The sequence below is a fragment of the Eubalaena glacialis genome, chromosome 8 (assembly GCF_028564815.1).
Source record: "Eubalaena glacialis isolate mEubGla1 chromosome 8, mEubGla1.1.hap2.+ XY, whole genome shotgun sequence".
In the NCBI taxonomy this organism is placed as follows: Eukaryota; Metazoa; Chordata; class Mammalia; order Artiodactyla; family Balaenidae; genus Eubalaena; species Eubalaena glacialis.
In genome coordinates, this window is record NC_083723.1 from 79,608,626 (window position 1) to 79,629,330 (window position 20,705).

General features: G+C 41.0%; 2 protein-coding genes across 3 annotated transcripts in view; one reads left to right on the top strand and one right to left on the bottom strand.

Moving 5' to 3' along the window:
- TAX1BP1 (Tax1 binding protein 1) overlaps window positions 1-8,019 on the top strand; it is a 93,106-nt gene extending 85,087 nt beyond the window's left edge. Inside the window, exons 17-19 of one of the 2 annotated variants that reach the window (XM_061198623.1) lie at window positions 5,375-5,457; window positions 6,081-6,236; window positions 7,523-8,019. In XM_061198623.1, the coding sequence (XP_061054606.1) occupies window positions 5,375-5,457; window positions 6,081-6,236; window positions 7,523-7,652 (369 nt within the window). In that variant the 3' untranslated portion in view covers window positions 7,653-8,019. Of the gene's footprint in view, window positions 1-5,374; window positions 5,458-6,080 lie in introns of both variants that reach the window. The other variant, XM_061198622.1, reaches the window with a different exon arrangement.
- Window positions 8,020-8,127: 108 nt separating this feature from the next.
- Window positions 8,128-20,705, bottom strand: part of JAZF1 (JAZF zinc finger 1) — a 340,900-nt gene continuing 328,322 nt past the window's right edge. The window contains exons 4-5 of the mRNA XM_061197863.1: window positions 16,207-16,376; window positions 8,128-10,422 (exon numbers count right to left, since the gene is read on the bottom strand). Coding sequence (XP_061053846.1) covers window positions 10,246-10,422; window positions 16,207-16,376 — 347 coding nt within the window. The 3' untranslated portion in view covers window positions 8,128-10,245. The remainder of the gene's footprint in view (window positions 10,423-16,206; window positions 16,377-20,705) is intronic.

A 20,705-nucleotide genomic window follows, 5' to 3' on the forward strand; every position in this document is an offset into this window, starting at 1 on the left:
TGGTTATATACCTAGGAGTTGAATTGCTGGGTCATAGGGTAACTCTGTGTTTAACCTTTTGAAGAATTGCCTGATTCCTTTTCCATTGGCAGTGTGTAAGTGTAAGAGTTCCAGTTTATCTACATCATCTTTACCCACACTTGTTGTCTGTTGTTTTGATGATAGCCCATCCTAGTAGATGAGAAGTGGCATATCACCATGATTTTGATTTGCATTTCCCTGATGGCTAATAATACTGAGCATCTTTAATGTGCTGGTTGACCATTTGTATATGTTCTTTGGGAAAATGTCTATTCAAGTCCTTTGGCCATTTTTATATAGGATTATTTGTCCCTTGCCAGATAAATGATTTGCAAATATTTTCTCCCATCTGTGGATTGTCTTTATATTCTTTTGGTGGTATCCTTTGCAGCACAAAAGTTTTAAATTTTGATGAAGTCAAATTTACCTATCCTTTTTTTGCTTGTACTCGTGTTGTCGTATCTCAGAAACCATTGCTTTATCTAAGGTAGCTCTAGCTTCTAATTTAGGTCTTTGGTTTGTTTTAAGTTTTGGATATGGAGAAAAGTAACTTTTTTTGGTATTCTTTTCCATTATGGTTTATTACAGGACATCGAGTATAGTTCCCTGTGCTATAGAGTAGGACCTTGTTGTTTATCCATGCTATATGTAATAGTTTGCATCTGCTAGTCCCAAACTCCCAATCCATCCCCCTCCCCCCAGCCCCCCTCAGCAACCACAAGTCTGCTCTCTGTGAGTCTGTTTCTGTTTCGTAGATAAGTTCATTTGTGTCATTATTTTAGATTCCACATATAAGTGATATCGTATGGTATTTGTCATTCTCTTTCTGACTTACTTCGCTTAGTGTGATAATCTCTAGGTCCATGTAGCTGCAAATGGCATTATTTCACTCTTTTTATGGCTGAGTAATATTCCATTGTATACATATATACCACATCTTCTTTATCCATTCATCTGTCGATGGACATTTAGGTCATTTCCATGTCTCGGCTCTTGTAAATAGTGCTGCATGAACATAGGGCTGCATGTATCTGAGAAAAGTGACATTTGAAAATAGAGATCTTACAAAATTATTTGCTTTCCTATTTTTAAAATACCTTTAAATTTTATGGAGTTATAATTCAATGATATTCCTTCATTGACATATTACTAGAAATGGATGTTTGGCTGAGCTTAAACAGTAACATCTCATAAAAAGAGAATGTTGACTAATATTACTTAATAATACAGAGTTATAAGGATAAACATTAATTCTTTAGTTGTATATAAAAGTTACCCAGAGTCATTGGTACTCTGTTCTTAATGTGTTGATTTTGGCTTTAGCAAATGTTTCTTATAGGATGCTCTTGAACTAAAGTAGTAATTATTAACTTAGTAAAAGTTCTATTAGGTGGTGGATCTTTCTTCATTGATATTCACTACTAGCTCCTTAATGATATCTAAATATTTCAATTAATAATTCCTGGCAAAGGTGGAATCATAACACAGTTTCAGAAATTCTGATGGTCTGAATCCTAATGATTTAGATGGTGTAACTCAATCATTAGCTCCCAAGTGTGTATTGCTAGTTTGATCACAATTGCATTTTTTATTGTGGTTGAATACACATAAAGTTTACCATCTTAACTATTTTTTAGTACATGCTTCTATAGCAGTAAGTACAGATGACCCTTAACGCGAGGGTTAGGGGTGCCAACCCTCCATGCAGTTGAAAATCTGAGTATAACTTCCAGTTGGTCCTCTACGTCTGTGGTTTCTCCCATATCCAAAGATCTGCATTCGAGGATCCAACCAACCTCATTTCGTGTAGTATTGTAGTGTATACTATTGAAAAAAATCCCACATAAAAGCAGATCTATGCAGTTCAAATCCTCATTGTTCAGTGGTCAACTGTATATTCACGTTGTTGTGCAGCAAGTCTTCAGAACTCTTTTCATCTTGCAAAACAGAAACTCTGTACCCGTTAAAACAACAACTCCATTCCTCCCTCCCTCTGGCCCCTGGCAACTGCCATTCTACTTTGTCTCTCTGAATTTGACTATTCTGGATACCTCATATAAGTACAATAGAATCATATAGTATTTATCTTTTTGTGATGGGCTTATTGCACTTAATATATGTCCTCAAGATTCATTCATGTTGTAAGATGTCAGAATTTTCTTCCTTTTTAAGGCTAAGTAATATTTCATTGTATGTGTATACCACATTTTGTTTTTCCATGCATCCATTGATAGACATTTGAGTTGTTTCCACCTTTTGGCTATTGTGAATAATGCTGCTATGACCATAGGTGTACCAGTATATCTGTTTGAGTTCCTGCTTTCAGTTCTTTTGGATATATACCCAGAAATGGAATTGTTGTATCGTATGGTAATTGTATTTTTATGATCATGATTGCATTTTGAATTTACTATGATTAAATGTATTTTGTTGTCTGAGAGATTAACCAATTTTAATACTATTTCAGATGTTCAAACTGGTTATATACTTTGATAAAAACAAGAATATTTTTTAGAGACTAGATTTTGAGTTGAGCATCTCATGAGAAGTTTTGGGTTTCAAATAGAGCTTCAGTTTACCGTAGCGTGTTTCCTTTGCTTAAAAACCAGTTTGCAAATAGAAAGAGTATTGTGCTCATGGGTCTAAAGGTACATGAACAATGTAGAGTGTTTAGACCTTTGTAGAGATTAAAATGCTATTGAAAATATTTTCTTAAGAAAAATTTATTTGGAATTGTTCATAAATACATTTCAGTGTGGTATTCCCAATAATATTTGCTTACAAGATTATTTCAGCAGTTTAGCTAAAATACTAGGTACTTATACTTTAAAACTTGCTATTCAAAATTCTTTTGACAACTTTCAGTGCTAAAACTTGATTATTTTAGTAGTTTGGGGTGGAAATCTTGCTAAAATAGAATACTAATAACCTTGATGACTGAAGTTTATTAATTAAAAACTCAATATTGAATGATGTCCTCACATTCTTTTAAGGTGTATAGTAAAGCTGTATGATCCAGTGTTGAAATCCTATTTGATGTTTTGGGTTCTTGTCTGCTTTCCTCTCTTTTTTCACCAGTAGCCATTTTTTGTTGCTGGCCATGAGCCTGCCTTAACAGCCTCACTTCCCGGGCTAATTTGTTATATGTAAACTAGTATGGTTTGGAAACTAATTAGCCGAGCTTGATGAGTAAAATGGAATAACTGTATTTGTGAGTGAAAATTTGGTCATTTTGCATGACAAGATCACCAGAGACTTTATTATATGAATTGGTTACTCAGATTTTATTACATACTTCCTGGTTTTAAACTGTTCTCCCAGTAGGTGATTTCTTATTTCATGAGGACTTATGTCTCACTATTACATCTAGAATTCTACTCTTCAGTCCCTCTCCCCTTTTATTCTGGCAGAAGATACAGAATAATAGTTACCCTTACCAAAGTATATATGGCTTAGAAAGTATAAATTGCTTTTTTTGCCCCCTCATCCACATATTTTATAAGCAGGGTTAACATGTCTGATAGGTGGTCTGAACCTAGCACCTTAGCTAGTTCCAAACTCTATTGTTAGCTGCTTCATGGAAGCAGTGAATTGGTGTGAGCTGCAGCTGTTGTAAAACACAGGGAAAGGTGGTTGTGAGAGTTTTGGTTCCATTATGTTTTTCACCCCTAGAAAGTTGTATTGTACAATATTATAAATATGTCTCATCAAGAATTTTGAAAAGTAGAATATGAAGACCTTTCGTTTTATTATTCTCATTTTCTTCAATAGCATTTCAAAATTTTTTAAAACATTTATATATTTTTATGTCATTTAGATACGAGAAAATTTTGTTCATTATTTTATATGTAGTAGTTTAAGCAGATTCATTTTCAGATATTGTTGCTGGAAGGCCTAAGTATGGCAGCCAGGGTAATGTGGCACAGAATCACAATTTGCCTGTTATACATATGTAAGCTTAGCAGATTCAACTACTAAATCATCTTCCCTCTTTGTACCTGCAGATTTAAAAACTGTCTGGATTTTAGTTAAAGACTTTTAATTTTTGAAGTATATGAAGTACTTGTCCAATATTCCCCAGCTTCTCAATGCCCTATTAGGTTATTGATCCTGTTTTTCTTTTGTCCAGTTATATCCTAAGGGAATCATATGTAAACAAAAGTGTTTTCTCATGTGATGCACATGGGAAAGAAAAAAGTCTCTCACCTCCTTTTTTGAGCTTTTAGCGGGAGATAATTGTCAGGATAATAGCTAAGTTACCCTGCCTTCCCTTACTATTCCCTCCCCCACCTCAAAAAAAAAAAAAAGGAATTCAATTTATCTTTTGTTTGGTCACTTCAAATTTCAAGTCACATACACTTTTTTGGAACCTCTTCCTATGACAGACCTGACTTAGCCTATTAATAGTTCTGGGGCAATCATGACTACCCAGCAACATAAGGACTTTCATCAGTGCCTCCTTCTACCTGTTGTGTGCTGTTAGTTCATGGCATGAAAGCAGCTAACAAACTGCTCAGGGGAAGAAAGCAAATGGGCACTTCAGACAATGTGGCTGCTTTGGATATGAAGTGACAGTCTGTGTTTGGATATTGATGTAGCAGCAATGTGCAAATCTATAAAAAGTGACTAGAGGGATGCAGGCATGGAAATTCACACCAGCATTTTCTTTCTGATTCAGACTCAGATTTACAGGGTTTTAGGAGTCTTCCTTGATAATCTGTTAATCAGATATTTAAATTTGAATCTGATTGTTTTACATCAGGGTTTTTGAGGCCTGTAGTTTGGTGCATTGCTTCGCTTTAACATGGTTTTCCAGTTGGATTCGCTTGTGTATTTGCCCCAAAACATACACACACACACACACACTGTTAGTTTTCCTTTATTTATAATTTCTACGTATTGTGCAGTGGATATATATTATCAAAGAAGATCCTGCCTATCTTACAGACTAATAGTCATTAAATGAGAATAACAGGAAAAATAATGCAGTCTTAAGACTTTTATGAAAGTAGTCACCCAGTGTATGGAACGATAAAAAGTCGGTAAAGTTACCTACATATCGGTCAAAAAAGTCTATTGATCTCTGCTTCAGTCACACACACAGGTGTAGTATAGTCTCCATTCCACTGAATACTGCTTTTTATTTCAAGGTAAGACTTAGTCCATAGTGAAATACTCTCTAAAAAAAAAAAAAGTTACTTTCAAACATGTTTACATGAAAATCTAATGATAATAGAAGTAAATTTTTAAAAGTGTAATCTTATTTCCTTTATACGGTGCTTGGTTGAATTAATTGAGGAACTTCTATTTGGTTTCACTTTTCTCAAAAGTTGCACGATTATTTTTTGCCTAGGAAGATGAGAATGTGCCCCCTGCTCCTGATCCTCCAAGTCAGCATTTACATGGGCACGGAACAGGCTTTTGCTTTGATCCCAGGTAATTTTGCTCTTTCCTGTGTAGAATTGGGATTACCTGTGGCTCTCAACGTATGGTCCTTGAAAATTTGTTAGAAATGCTTGTGGTCCAGGGCCCTAACTCAGATCTTGTTGAACCCCAAACCCTTGCTGTAGGGCCCAGCGGTGTGCGTCTCAGCATGCCTCCAGGTGGTTCTGATGCGCGCCGTACCTTGAGGACCAGTGCTGTAAACACCTTTAGTTGTTAAACTGAATGAACACTGTTGGGAAGCTACAAGTTGTATGAATCTTTATAGTTTTACAAAAGGCATATTTTGTTAGTTAAAAATTGAAGAATTCTTGTCACTGAGCCTCATTTCACATAATGTGATTGTATTTTTTGGATTTTGATGAGAAAAAGATTTTCTTTGTCAATCTAATTGTAAAACTAAAATTAGAGGCTTTATAAATGGTTTACACAATTGTCAATAGCAAGCTTTTAGGAGCAGAAAAAGAGGTTCCTGGCGTAACTGAAGACTTTCAAGGTAAGTGTTAGTATGAATATCAGCTTAAGTAGGTAAATGTAACCTCGCTGTATCTGAAGACTACTGCTGTTAAAAATCTGTTTATTAGAAATACGTAATTCTTTCATTTTATTTCCTCAAGCTTTGATGTTCAGAAGAAATGTCCACTCTGTGAATTAATGTTCCCTCCCAACTATGATCAGAGCAAATTTGAAGAACATGTTGAAAGTCACTGGAAGGTGTGCCCAATGTGCAGCGAGCAGTTCCCTCCTGACTATGACCAGCAGGGGTTTGAAAGGCATGTACAGACCCATTTTGATCAGAATGTTTTAAATTTTGACTAGTTAATTTTTATTGGGAGTTAATAATACAGTTTAGCAGTTGGAAAAAAAATCACCTCAGACCACTAAGGAGACCACAAGGTGTCACTTTCATGCACCCTCTACTGCACTTTTCTGACCAAGAGCTACTTTGAGTTTGGTGTTACTGGTGTCAGGGTCAGTCCTTGGCTTATCACTTATCAATAAATATAATTTTAACCTCTGTTAATCTTACCTCCTTAAGAAGTTCTTGTGTGTTTGTATCTTTATTTATTCCCCATTTTGCAAAATTATATGAATTAAGGAAACGGATTATTGTTACCACACTGAAAAAATAGGTATGTATAGTGTGTTATTTAGCAGAATATTTACACATCTCTGTTGACCTTGTTGATTGAGCATGACTACTAAAAATTATGTAATACAAAGAATTTATCATAAGTCTTGCAGTTATTCTTTTGAATACAGAAACTTCATAATTTAGCCCATGAAATGTTTTTTTTTTTAACCCACTTTAGAAAGGGAGCTGCATGTAGAATGAGATCACATGCTTCCAAGATAGCAAATATCCTTTTTATATTTGAAATCTTTGCTTTAGGAATTAATAGAAAGCATATTTTGCTAATTTTATGACTAAAAAATTTTAGAATACCTGAATGATTATTTTTAAGCCATCTTAAAGTTGTATTTCTATCTGATGGGGAAATGGAACAAGATATGTCAGCGTAATTGTTTCATATTAAATGATCTACTAAACAGTGATGGTTGTGGCATAAAATCACAGAAAATGTATGTCTTTTTTCACATTTTCCTGATAAGAGTATAACTTTGAAAAAATGTTCTCAGTAAGTGATTAAATATGTAATGCATAAACCCAAATCAAACTATCGTGTTCGTTATGTTATGACGCTGCTGTATATAGTGTATTCATTAACATTAAAGTAGACACATTTTTAGAAGTGTGTAATTTCATTGTCAGATTTATTTGTGATTTTCATTAAGTCTAGCATCTTGAATGTCTTTTTGGTCTGGGTCATTAAAAAAATTTTCTGAACTACAGTCCTTTCCTCTTTTAGAATATGAATGTTAAGGATTTAAAGTACTGACTTTTTGATTTTGCTGTTTTTGTGGTTATATCAAAATATTTAAGCTTGTCTTAAGCAAACTAGCTATCTAAGATGTTAACTTAATATTCAGTGTAGTGGCATTTTGGGGTACTATATGTGAACCGCATATACACCATCTCACTTGCATTTGTTTCTAGGAGCAGAATTCATGTATCATCATTGGAATCCTTTAAAAGGTTTCAGTCTAGGGCAAAACAGTATTGGGCAGTCAGATATCAGGACATGGCAGACCTGGGATGCAACAGTAATGAAGACTCCATGTTTTAAGCTTCTGGATAGGTTATAGGCTAAGCAGACTATATTCAGGTAAAATATGTTCAATGATGATATGAACATTTTTGTTGCATCAGTTAATAATTATGGACCATGCTAACCTAAAAGTAAAGTATCCTTTGAATATTATAGTGCTACTACCAGTGAAATGAAATTGTTCATCATACTGACCTAGGCAAAACGTTGATGAAATCTACGTGTGTCTGTCGTCAGCTGAATTCTGCACCCCCCCTCCCCCCCCCCCCCCAAAAAAAGGCAGCCTTAGAACAAGGTACTGAATGGATATATTCGTTTCTGTGGCAAACTTGATACTGGTCTTTATAATGGATGCTAATGAAAATAAAGAGCCATGTTTATTTTGGGTCAGAGGCAGTTTATTTTAAATGTGATTTCATTTACATTTATAAGCAGCTTTTCTTGACAGCAATTTTGTTTCATTAAGTTGCCTTCAGTTCTAAAACAAACCTCTGTTGCTTTCAAACTTAATGTGCTCTGTCCTGAACAAAACATATGAAAATATAATTTAAAGCACAGTTTTCACAGACACAGTACAATACATTCACTATACACGGTATAACAAAATATTCCCATCCTTACCTGTTTAGTAATACTGTCACAATGAATAAGTAAATAGAAACTGGCAATTTTTATAGTTGAAAGAAATTGAACATGCACAATGACTATTTTATGACTGTTTAGCTGTTGAACTACTGATCCAGCCTACAGTTTCTTGCACTAGAAGGAGCGAAGCTAAATAATAACTGCTGGCCTAAAAAAAATTTTGGTCAATTCTAGGTAGATATGAAATAGCCAAGTAGGGCCTTCTTATGTACCAACTAGTGGCTTCTCATGTCTGTATCACCCTTTAAAACATAAAGGATAACACTGTATATTCAGGACCAAGACTACTCTTCAGAGATCTGAGGACATTTTTAGCGGGCAGTGTCTTTATAAGTATCTTTTAAATCCCTCATTATGAGGGATTCACAATTTAAGAGTGTATTAATAGAAGCTTACCCATCTGGCTAACAGAATTGTCTTCCTTTCAAAACGTCTGAAAAATTGAGGAGGAACACCTGCTTTCCATCTGTAAGACTTTCAACAAATGGAAACACGGGAAGAAAGTTATTTTACAAGCATTTTGAGTTTGATTTTTATCAGTTTTGTGGGCAGTTAGCCATCTCAAAGCAATTTTTATTGCATAATTAATTAGGCAATTGGTAAACTCATGTTTAAGGAATAGCACTTGGGAGAAATGAACACTCAAGGCATGATGGTACTGTTGGTAAGAAAAACTTTAGGAATGGTCCAGACGTAGGTTATGCTCTAATGGGTCACGTATTAGTCACTCTTTGACCACCTGCTGCAAGAAGCACTTAAACTGTCAATAAGGCTCAATTTCATATTTCAGCAAAATGTCTTACAAAGCTAAACAGACATTTCCAGTGGGAATACAGACATCTACAATGTGATGGAAAAAGTGCCTTTAAAAAAAGTCTAAAAACACAATGAGCATGAGGAGGCGATAGGGGTCTTAACAAAATGTTCCTCTTTGAAACGTGCTTGGAATTTTAATTCTTATTTGCAACCCACAGGTTTGTTAGGGCAGTGGTTGCAAGAATTGGCAACACATAAAACATTAAATCTGTTGGCAATAGAGAACTACAAAGTGCTTTAAAACTTCACCTAAAGATGAAGGTAGAACTAAATTTCACACACACAAAATTTGCACTTAAGTATTTCAAAGTGTTTCCTAACAGATTTCAGGGGAAAGTATTTCACTAAACTGGTATCTTGGTCCACAGATATCAATAGGCATAAATTGAATCCCTTGCACCTAGCAGGCACTCAAATGAGTGTGTGTTAATGCGTGAACTGAATAGACTTTTTGTACAAAAATGCCATTTGTAACACTAAAATGATCGGTAAGTCAGATGGCAAGATTTTCAGCTTTTTAAAGGTCAAAAGGATTTGCAAGATAATATAAAACACAGAAAGCACACCTTTTATGTATGTTATTTAAATATGAAAATATTTTTAGCATATTATGTTAAACATTCTTTCTTATTTATATTTCCGTTACCTAAAGTCTTTCTAGTCACAGGTACTAACTAACTCCATTATGTAAGGCATGGTAACCAGTTTGACAGTGAAGGTATTATTTTGGTTTTGAACACAATGAGTTGATGTGTTGAAAAACTTCAACCAATCACATTATAATCTTGGGGGAAAAACCCTCAGTGCCAGCCCCTCCTCCCCCACAACTGATATCACTGCAACACAGCTAAACAATATGCAACATGCCCTCAATTTCTGTCTTGTTTTGGGGGAAATGTGCTGAAAAACCTAGAGCTTTTTTTGTTTAGCACCTTATATCAAAGTAATGAAAATGGGTATGATGATTACATGTGCAAATGTACAAAATCATTAACTCTACAAAGATACATCATTCCAAAATTACAGAAAAAATTTAAAGCATGCATTTATTCTTTAAAGGGTTGCTGAATGCTTCCCCTGAAAAAAGGTGGCTGTTTTCAAAATCAGCAACTGCTGGTGAGGATTTCTTGGCACAGTTATGACCAGCATGTTACTGCTGCATCTTCCTGATAATGTCGGCCGACACCGGGGGATGGAAATTGATTGTGTGGTGCCGCAGGCCCTGAGCTGTTTTGTAACTCTTACCACAACGACACTTGAATGGTTTGCGGACACGAATCTGTGTTCTGTGGCCATTCTTAGCATGGTACTTTATGCCATTCACATTCTGTGGAGAGGACAAAAATATCACCTATTAGACGGAGTCACACAGTGTCAGATGGGGGGGAAACCTCAGTGCGGGTCTGACTGCAACGGGATAGCTCCTGGATGGCAGCTGTATACAGAACACGCTTTTTCGCGAACTCGCAGTCGTGTGTTAATCATGGGCGGTGCAGGGTGCAGACTGGGTCATGCACACAGCTCAGCCAAGGCAATTTCAAATACACCTCAGTTACTCTGAAAGTACTGACTTTTGACTTTTACATAAAATACGTATTTAAGACCCAGACTGTATAAAGAGGCACAGCTCCCTCTGAATCTTGTTTCCACTCTGAAGAATGTTAATGATGAACAATTACATACAAATATCCTCAAGATGGCACCGAAAAAATCTAAAGAAAGAAAACATAGGTTAGGGTAATGAAGTTCAAGACGTGTATAAATTCTTCATTTGGAAACTCAGCTTATGTCTTGCTCCCAGCCAATCATAATCCCTACCTTACGTAGTAGGGATTTTTTGTCCATTTTCTACTCTGTATTAAGCCAGTATCTCTGCCCAAATCCTGCCCCAGCACAGTTGTGTGTGTGAAATAAGCACCTATGGGCAGACAAGGCCCTACTTTTATTTATGTACTATTCCAAACGTACAGTGAACTTTAAAAATGTTAGGTTATTAAAGTCTCAGCAACAGAAAAGTTCCAAACTTCAAATTGGCCTACAAATCCTAAATGATAACATGAAATACCAAAATGCTTTCTGGATTTCTATTAATTGGTTTTGCCAGCTCACTGGCATATTCTATTTAAGACGTCATGCCTAGAATCACTCTACAGATTCAACCAAGTTAGTTTTGCTTATCCCAATTACATGGTGAGTAAACAGGCTCAGGACATTGAGTAAACTGATGGGAGATTTAAGTAAGAATAAATGGCAGAAGTGATACTAGAGCATAGGTCTTAATTTCCAAGTCAGCTACTGTCAGATTGAGGAGTAAGGGAAAAGAGAAGATAGGAAGTTGTTGAGTACAGATCACCAGAAGAGTGGACTGTTTTCTAAAGTAGTATCTGAATCTAGGCCCACTGAGGCCAGTCCTGTGCCCAACGAAAGGTGTCCAACATAGGTGTCTTCTACTTCATAGGATGCCCTTATCGAGTCCCAAAGAATAAGAACAAACTGCAGTTGTTTCATGAGCATCTAGCACGGTGCCTGGCACATAGCAGATGCTCCACTAGTATCTGTGAATGAATGAATTTGTTAGAACATGCCTCATTCTGGAAGAAATTGAGAGTTGCCATGAAACAAAATATGTTCAGTGGTTATTACTATTTATATTTCCCTATTGGAGATTCACAGTGCACATTAATACTTTTCAAAAGTCCTATGGAAGAGAATCCTCTTGACTTTGTTGAACCCAGGGGTGACAAATAGCAACCAGTTGTCTATGCTTTGAGTCTGAAGGCTGTCCAGTGAGTTGAACCACAAGGACAGACACGACTTCTTCCCCGAACGTCCAGCTGTTGGCCTTCTGCGCCTTCAGCCCTTGTCATTCCTGCATTAATCCCTGCATGCAGGGTGAGGAAGCACTTCACTGGTCTTCTAGAAGCATGTTGGGGAGTAGGAGATTGCTGCGGTGGGATGTGGGGAGGGCAGTGACGGTGCAGTATCCAACCCATTAAGAGAGATGGGTAGATACGCCCTGCCAGCCCCTTGCTGCTCCAGCCATCCCACCAGGGGCCCAGGCACATGGGTAAAGAAGCCAACCTGTGTATCTAGCCCCAGCTGGTACCCTACTGCAGTGGCATGAGAGACCCAGGTGAGAGCCACCTAGCTGGAGCCAGGCAACAAAGATAAGCATTGTTTTAAGCTATGGGAGGGAGAGAGACAGGGAGGGAATAACTGTTTTATGATCATTAGAAAAAGACTGTCAACTTTCTAATAGTAACACTACGGTGGGAAGTCTCCTGACTCACAAATGCTTCATAATTTGCATCTGCCTGCTTAATAATATCCCATTTATTAGCTCAACAGATATTCACTGAGTACCTCATAGGGTTCCTTCCTGAGGATGAAGGGTTACTAAAACATTTCATGTCCCCGCTTTCACAGGGAACTTGTTGCAAGACGGATCATTATAAATCCAGCTACCCCTGTGCCCCAGTGCCACTCACACCTTGTCAGAAAAGAGAGGAAACCAAAAATAAACATTTGAACAACAAACAAAAAGGCATGTAGCAACTCCAACAGGACCAGGTCTTAGATATTCCATCCAGGCCCGAGTTTTTGTTTTTTTGTTTTTAAATAATTAGGTGAGGGAAGGTTTGAAACCAGAAATTGCCAAAGCCACCAGAAGCCACTCCAACATGAAACCAGATCTGGAGTTCAGCAGGGGAAGGACACGCCCAGGGTTGAGGTGATTCCAACAGGTTCCGTGGTCAGTTCCCAGCTGGAATATCAACACTGTGTTGTGCGTGGCTGTGGCACTGACACACATGTCAGCTTTATTACTCTGGAAAAATTAGGAAGCCAGTTGCACATGTGGAAACACATCGCATTTCCAGGGTTGGCCAAAGAGCCTACAATAAACTACCTTACCATCTCTTTCTCTTTGTTGCTGTTATTTAAAATGTCCACAAGTGTCATGGGACACCTTATCGCAAATGTTAGTACAAGCTCTAATCAGATGTCAGATTTCCCCCATCTGTTCATTCACAGATAGCAATGGGAACTTCACTTTCTAAGACTTGAGGAGCTTAAAAAGCTTCACAAACTCCTAATTGCAGAGATCCTGAAATGAGTTTGGTCTTTCAAAAATATTAACAATAACAAAAATAAATAATGTCAGGCAACTTGAAAATGAAATGCTTATTAAATCCTCTGGTCTCTGAAAGGGGGAAAGGGAATTAAGCTCCGATAGGGCAAGGAAGGTCACTACAGGGAGAACTTTTCGTCATGCTGAGAACTTGATAACTACTGTCTTATTCAGTACTCAGGTTTTAAATAAAACTGACATTCAGGACTTTCCTGGTGGGACAGTGGTTAAGAATCCACCTGCCAATGCAGGGGACACGGGTTCGAGCCCTGGTCCAGGAAGATCCCACATGCCACAGAGCAACTAAGCCCGTGCACCACAACTACTGAACCTGCACTCTAGAGCCCGCGAGCCACAACTACTGAGTCCACGTGCCACAACTACTGAAGCCTGCGTGCGTAGAGCCCATGTTCTGCAACAAGAGAAGCCACCGCAATGAGAAGCCCGTGCACCACAATGAAGAGTAGCCCCTGCTCGCTGCAACTAGAGAAAGCCTGCACGCAGCAACGAAGACCCAACGCAGCCAAAAATAAATAAATAAATAGATTAATTAATTAATTAAAAAAAGAAAGAGAATGAGAGGTCCTGAAGGAGAGCGGAGGGGAAGGGGGGCATTCTAGGCAGAAGAATTAACACGGGAAACAACTCGGAGACCTAGCTGTACTGCTGGGCCCTGCTCCCTTGCCCTACTCCGTATGAAGTCTGGGGAGTTAGATGCTCATCTTCTCCCAGTTCTGCAAATGCCAGTGAAATGGTGAGAAGAGCTGATCCTCAGTCAGTGCCCAAGAGACTCATGGGTGAGAGACTCCCTGCCGACGGGGGCAGGGAATGAGACACATGTGAAGTCAGCCCTGGGAATGAACAAGATGGCAGCAGTTGTGGATTCTGCCCGACTCCACAGCACACCAAGCTCATTACGCCCTCCACTCACCAACACCCACTCCAACAATCACGCAGTAAATAAGATGAAATAATTATACCAGAGAACACCTGGTACACCCTGCGGCCAGTAACTTCGCAGCAGAAAGAGTTAGACTAAAACTTTAGGGAATATGACCACACTCATCTCAAGCACTTGGTTAGGAGAAGCAGTTATGCATTTGTTCCTGTCCCATGCACCATTATGTGGCACTCTGGCCCAGAAAAGGAAACTCACACTTCCCTCATGGAAATCAGGACCATTAATTGCCACCCATGTCATTCGCCAGTTAGTGGTACTGAAGCAGGCAGCCTCCGCAGCCCAAGGTTCATGCAATCTTCTTTTGGCCTCAGATGGAGAAACAACACTCCGCAAAGGCCCCACCAACCTAGACGCAGACAAACTGCAGGAGAGGAAATTGCTGGATACTCAAGAAAAATAGAAGCCAAAGAATAATGACAAGAAAATAAAAATGACCAGGGGAAAAGGATGTAAAAAAGGAATGAAAGAGAGGTGGGAAAGAGAGAAGGCCTCATCATAAAGGGTGTAGCTTATACCCCCCACCAGCTTTTTGGGGGTTTTTTGGTCAGCTGCAGTCTGGGTCATTACTTTGCTCCCTCTTTTAACATCGCTGATGTGCAAGACATCCTTTAGACAGTGTTTGGACCCTTGAGAGAAGGCAGCAAGACGGCAGAGCACAGAGGACCAGCTCTCATGAAGCACAGAGAGAAGGCGCATCTGGAGGCAGGCAGGGTACAAGGACAGCACCCCTGTCCAGCTTTCTCCACTTTGAAAGAAAGAAAGAAGGGAAAAATCTCTTTCTGCAAGCAGAGCTGTCCTCTGGACAAACCAGCTTGTCGAACAATCCCCTGGGCTCCTGAGACAACAATTTTGTTGCTTTCTCACCCCTGCGCCCACTTCCACGCCACCTTGATCCCGAGGAATGTACACGTGCACCTGGGACCAGACAGCGCGTCAGGACACACTGACGGGACCTCACATCTCCATCCTGGGGTTTTCACTGTAGTTTAAACAAAGCGCATCTGTGCTTCCCATGATAAAAATTTAACAGTATATAGACTAGGTGAAATCTTGGGCCACTTAACCTGTGATACATTTGGGTTTCATATCAGAAGCAGGTATAAAAAGTACTGAAATAGATTTTTTTAGTGTTCAGAGACATACTGAAGAAGGAGCGATACGGGAAGTGCTTATGCTGCCACACATTTTTCAAGCCTTTCTTTAAAAACAGTCAATCTGCTGGGGAAAGTAGCATCTCATCAAATGCACCAGGTGTGTTTTTGATTTTTACATTTCTATCTCACAGTTGGATTTTAAAGAGCTGCTAACACCTCATGGGAAAGTTTGCAAATTTGTTTTTCCACATGCCCTCTGGACCCACACTTGAGTGCTGTGGGTGTTCTCACTGTTCTGTCCCTTTGAGTCTTCTTAGTAGAGAATTTAGCGCGCCCAGCTGTCCTGACACCCAGAGGCAGGCCCGAGAGACACAGGCTCTGCGCCGCCTACAGAGAGTTCATCGAAGCTAAAGCGGGCAGGTTTGGTGAGAAAAAATACCAAAGCCCCTTTTCTCCTGAACTTCTTTTAAGCAAGGGCTTCCTCAGCTGGAAGTAAATACCCCACAGCATTTCCCAAAAGGGATCTGTGAACCGTCTGCGGGCTTTTAAGACTTCAAAGTGGTCTTCTGTGAACCACCTGCAGAGCCAACCACTGCGGAAGGTGTTTGGCAAATAAACAGGTGACACATTTGATATTCTGACCGATCTGACATGAATCTGAAGAGTATCAAAGACATGATTCTCCCACCAAAAAACTCTCTTTTGACGTACCGCTCCCATACAGGTCAGTGAAGGGGAAAACACACCCAACGGCCAGAAACCAGGGACAGCACTGACCTGAGGGCAGCCCGGGCCCAGGCCTGGCTTTCCGAGGGGACCACACACCCAACCAGCGCAGAAGAGGGAAGCACCTCTCCTCAGACTCCGCTGACACGGGACTTACCGTTCTCCATCCAGTTATGCCGAGCGAGGTGGTACTTCTCTTACCTTGTATCTCTTTTTACATCCAGGAACCGGGCAGGCAAAAGGCTTCTCCTCCCCTCCGTTCATGCACATGGAGCTGAGGATGGCTTCGGAGCTGATGGCGCTCTCCGTGGTCCAGGACTCGTCGCTGTCCGACTCCTCGTAGTCCACCTCCTCCTCGTCGTACTCACTACCTGTGGGGCCAGAGGAGAAGCGCAAGGGCTGTCGGGAGCGTGCCCACTGGGGCACTGGGGCTCGCTCCACACGGCGGGCGCGCCCACTGCCCCGGGAGAGGGCACCCAGGCACCCAGGGGCTGCAAGTGCATCTAGTCCCCGGGACAGTCCTGGGGGGGGGCGTATCTGCCTTCCCACCGCAGGGACCAGGGAGAGGGCTTCCCAGCGACTCATGGCGAGGAATTAGCTCTGCAAGAACTTGGATTCAATATTCTGCGGCAAAGGTGATTGACTGCAAAGGTGCTGGGTAGGCTAAAACCAAAAATAACCAACTATGACAGACACACCCCTGCCCCAACACACACACACACACACACACACACACACACACGATATGCCTGACATTACAATGGACAGAATTCTGTCCCCTTAGTTTTATGCTTTATTGGCATGGTAAATACAAAAATCTGTAGGAGGGGGTTGCATTTTACACTTACTAGGTATTTACACTTAGGTGGGAATTAATTTCAGATCTTTTTCTTTATAAGCTGAGCTGGGAAGACCATGAAGAAATTTAGAACTAAAAGGGTGTTGTTACCCCAAGCTAGGGAGCAAGGGGACAGAAATGCCCAGAGCTCTGAGGGCACAATGTCATCATCATCATCAGAATGCAGGTCCAGCTCGAGGAAGACCAAAGGATTCCCTACCACACCTGTCCTCAGGGAATGGCACCTGCCTTTCAGCTACACAAAACCCTCCCTGGGAGGGAGGGCTGAGCCATCGCAGCAGACAGCTCAGACAGACGAGGGGATTCCCTTGTATCCTGGTTAAGAGCTCCGCTCAGAACTGAATTAAAAATCTGCTCTGCTGACTTCTGCCCAGGACAGCAGGGATGGAGAACCACTTCAACAAGCAGCCCCTCTTTGCTCTTTTTTTAACGAGGTCCACAGCCGTTTATTTGGAGCTTTTGCACAATATAACCCTGAAGGACATAATTCTACAGATCATAAACAGTGTAAAATAATATGTTGACAAGTCCTAATGCATTTACAAGCCCCATGGAATAAATAGGAATTATAGCACAACATCAATAAGAATTATACGGTAGCAATTACAGTTGTGAAATTCATCCCCCAGGTGTGAGGCTAAATTGCACCCGGGGCCCGCCTGGGTGCTCCATGGGCTCCCCCTGCTACATCAATTATTTCAACACCAGATATTGGCACTTTTATTGGGTTTCCTTTTAATAGGCATTAATAAGATTGTTTGAAGAGCCAGTTGAGCCAGGAACAAGGACGCCAGCATCTGAGGCGAACACTTAAAAGGATCCAGGAAGGAAGGAAGGGACCTCAAGGTGAATGAGTGCCTCGTATGGTTCAGGCACACTGGCGGCATCAGCTCATTTAATCCTCTGGTGACCCTGTGAGGTGGGGTGTCACTTTCGTACACGTGGGGAAATGAGCCCTGCGAGGCTCAAGAGCTGATGCATTCTCAATTAGCTAGTGAGGGGGTCACCTTTTCCCACGTTGCCTCCCGGCCTCCAGTGCCGGCAGCGCTCTGGGGGTGGGGTGTGTCCCTCTCAACCTCCACGTCGCTGGGCCTCCACCATCTCCCGCTCAGAATTCAAAGCAGCCTGCTTTGAAGCCTGTTTAGAAACTCAGGCGGTACGGAAAAAACAATTTGACAAAAATGAGGCTCTGGAATTCAGTGTGGGTTTCAGTAAGCCCCGCTGCGCTTGGCTGGAGCCCCCCGAGACAAGAGACCCAGTTGGGAAGCGCTCGTAGGACACAGCACGGGGGTACTGCTCTGCCGCGTCCCTGAGTCGGTCCATGAGCAAATCTCGAAACCTGTTTCTAAGTGGGGCACTGTTTAGGACGTTCTACTCTTAAACAAATGCCACATGCTGGTGTCCTTTAAATTGCTTGTTAGAAAACTATAAATACTATTTCGCAAATCTCTTCCACCAGGACTTGAGAAAGTGAGAATGACTAATTTACCCATCTAATTGAGCTAATTTGTTAACCTGAATACCAAGAATCGTACAACTACAACGTTTACAACTGGGGGCAGGGCGAAAGCCTCAGGCCAACCGAGGGCTTAATGAAGCCCAGCAGAAGATAAAACTTCAAAACTCTTCGGGATCAAAAGGGGCCAGGCCTGGGGGGCTAATGCTGAGGACACACTCGCCTGGAAGCCATGCTGCATCCAGTCCCAAGCGGGGCAGGTAGGAGGACCACACGATCTACTGTCCACGTCACGATGCCCTTGCGAGTGAAAGCCAGCACGGGGACAACAGGCATACAAAACGGGGCCACACACACACACATCCTCGTCATCGGCACACCACAAGGTCCTTTGGGTGCTTTGTGAAACTATCTCCCCTGGATGGGAATCGAGAAGGGTCTGTTTCTACTTAGTTCTGTCCTAAGACAAAGGACAAAGCCGAGCAAGGCCCAACCCTGGGTTCATGCCTTGGCTAGACATTGTCAGCTGAGTGACCAACGTACTTGGCCTCTACTTTCTCTTCTGTGAAATGGGGGAAAAAATCTCTTCCTTACAGTTTAAGGATTAGAATTAATGTCTATAAAGCACCTGGCACAGGAGGACCTGCACATAGTAAGTGCTCAAAAAAACAGAAGACGGTATAATACCAGTTTTGTAATAATACTATTTATAACATTACATGTAAAATAATACTATTTTTAGAAAGGCCTGTTGCGAAACCAAACAAAAAATAAGGTAATTCTGATAGGTTTGGGCATCTCCACCAGAAAAAATACAAGAGGGATTCCATAACAAGAGAGGTGCTGTGCTGGCTGAGGACTGTTCGTGCAGATGCATCTACAGGGGCCAAGCTGGGAGCACAGGCTGGGAGCCCGTGTGAGCCCTGGTGCTGCCACCGACAAACTGTGTGACCCCAGGCAACTGATGTTACCTCTCTGAGTTTTAGAGTCCTCATCTGTAAAATGGGCTGATAATACTACTACCTCTTAAGGTTGTTGTGAGAAGCAATTGAGTTCCTGTTTTTAAAAGTATTTAGAACAATGATACATGGTAAGCATTAAAGAAGCATTTGGTAAATAAAGAGGCAAAAGGTCACGTGAGCAGTTTATTTCATCCACTGTTCCCTCGCTTTCTCTTGAGGGTACTCACTTTTTAAAAACGGGAGTGGGGGGCGTCTACTGTTGCTTGTGTTCCTGTACCCCAAGTGCTACCCTGTCATCAAACAGGAGAAATGTCGCCGGCTGTGAGGCGGGTCCTGCAGCCAGAGGGCATCCTGCAGGTACGGGGGGTGCTACTGTCCCAGAAAGCCACACAAGCTCAGACGCTGGCATCCACTTGGTGCCCATGTCTGGAAAACGTGCCAGCAGGGCCTGCAGTGTCCTGAAGAAAACATCCGAGGCTCCGAAACCTACTGCTCTTACTTAGTCTCTTTTCACACATCTTTGAACCCTAGGAAATGCTAACCTGAAATGAGTTACGGCTTTAGTTCAGAAACATGTGGGCCAACCCTCTCTGTTTTATTCATGTCCTCATGCCTTTCGAAGGAGAAAAGTCAACCCCAACCTGGTTCATTTTCAATCTCTGCTTCACCTGCCATCTCAAAACTAACTTCTGAACAAAGGGATCTGCAGCGCTTGCCAGCCCTCTGCTAGAGAATTCCGCCCCCTGCCCCCCATTTAGGGAAAGCAGGATGGAGCAAGGCTGACTCTCCTAGCAGGGGTCTCCCAGCTTTTTGATCCTCTCCTACATCCCGGTCAATAAGAAACTGTGGGCACTGCCCCCCTGAGGGGGAGCGTGTGTGAATATACTGATTATAAATGACATGCATGTACTAACATATTACTATATAAAACAGATATGCAAATAAAAGGATGAGGATGAAATAGTTTAATAAATATATATATTAATATGAGAAATATTTTCCTTAGTAAGTGTAAAGATTTCAAATCTCCTTCCTCCACCTCATAGATTGTCTTGTGCACCCACTTTGGTGCCCACTGCCCTGCAGGCCAGCTGGAGGGATCAAACGGGCCCCATCACAGCCAGCTTTGAGGCTATCAGATATGAGCCTTTGGATTGTTCCAGGGGAGAGGTATGGGGTGTTAAGGAATGGATATGCTCATTCATTCACCCTGATCTTGAGTTAATGGGTGACCTCTGAGGCCCCGTGTGAGCCCCAGCCTGTCAGCCTATCAGATCGGGTGCTGGGCTCCAGCCACCAGACAGAGGGAGGACGCGGAATCAATTCAAGCTTCTAGTTCTGAGCGCCCATCACCCAGAATCCATAAAATGTTAATTGCCACATCAGTTTCTGAAGAAAAAAATTATAAAAAGTATTTCCTCTG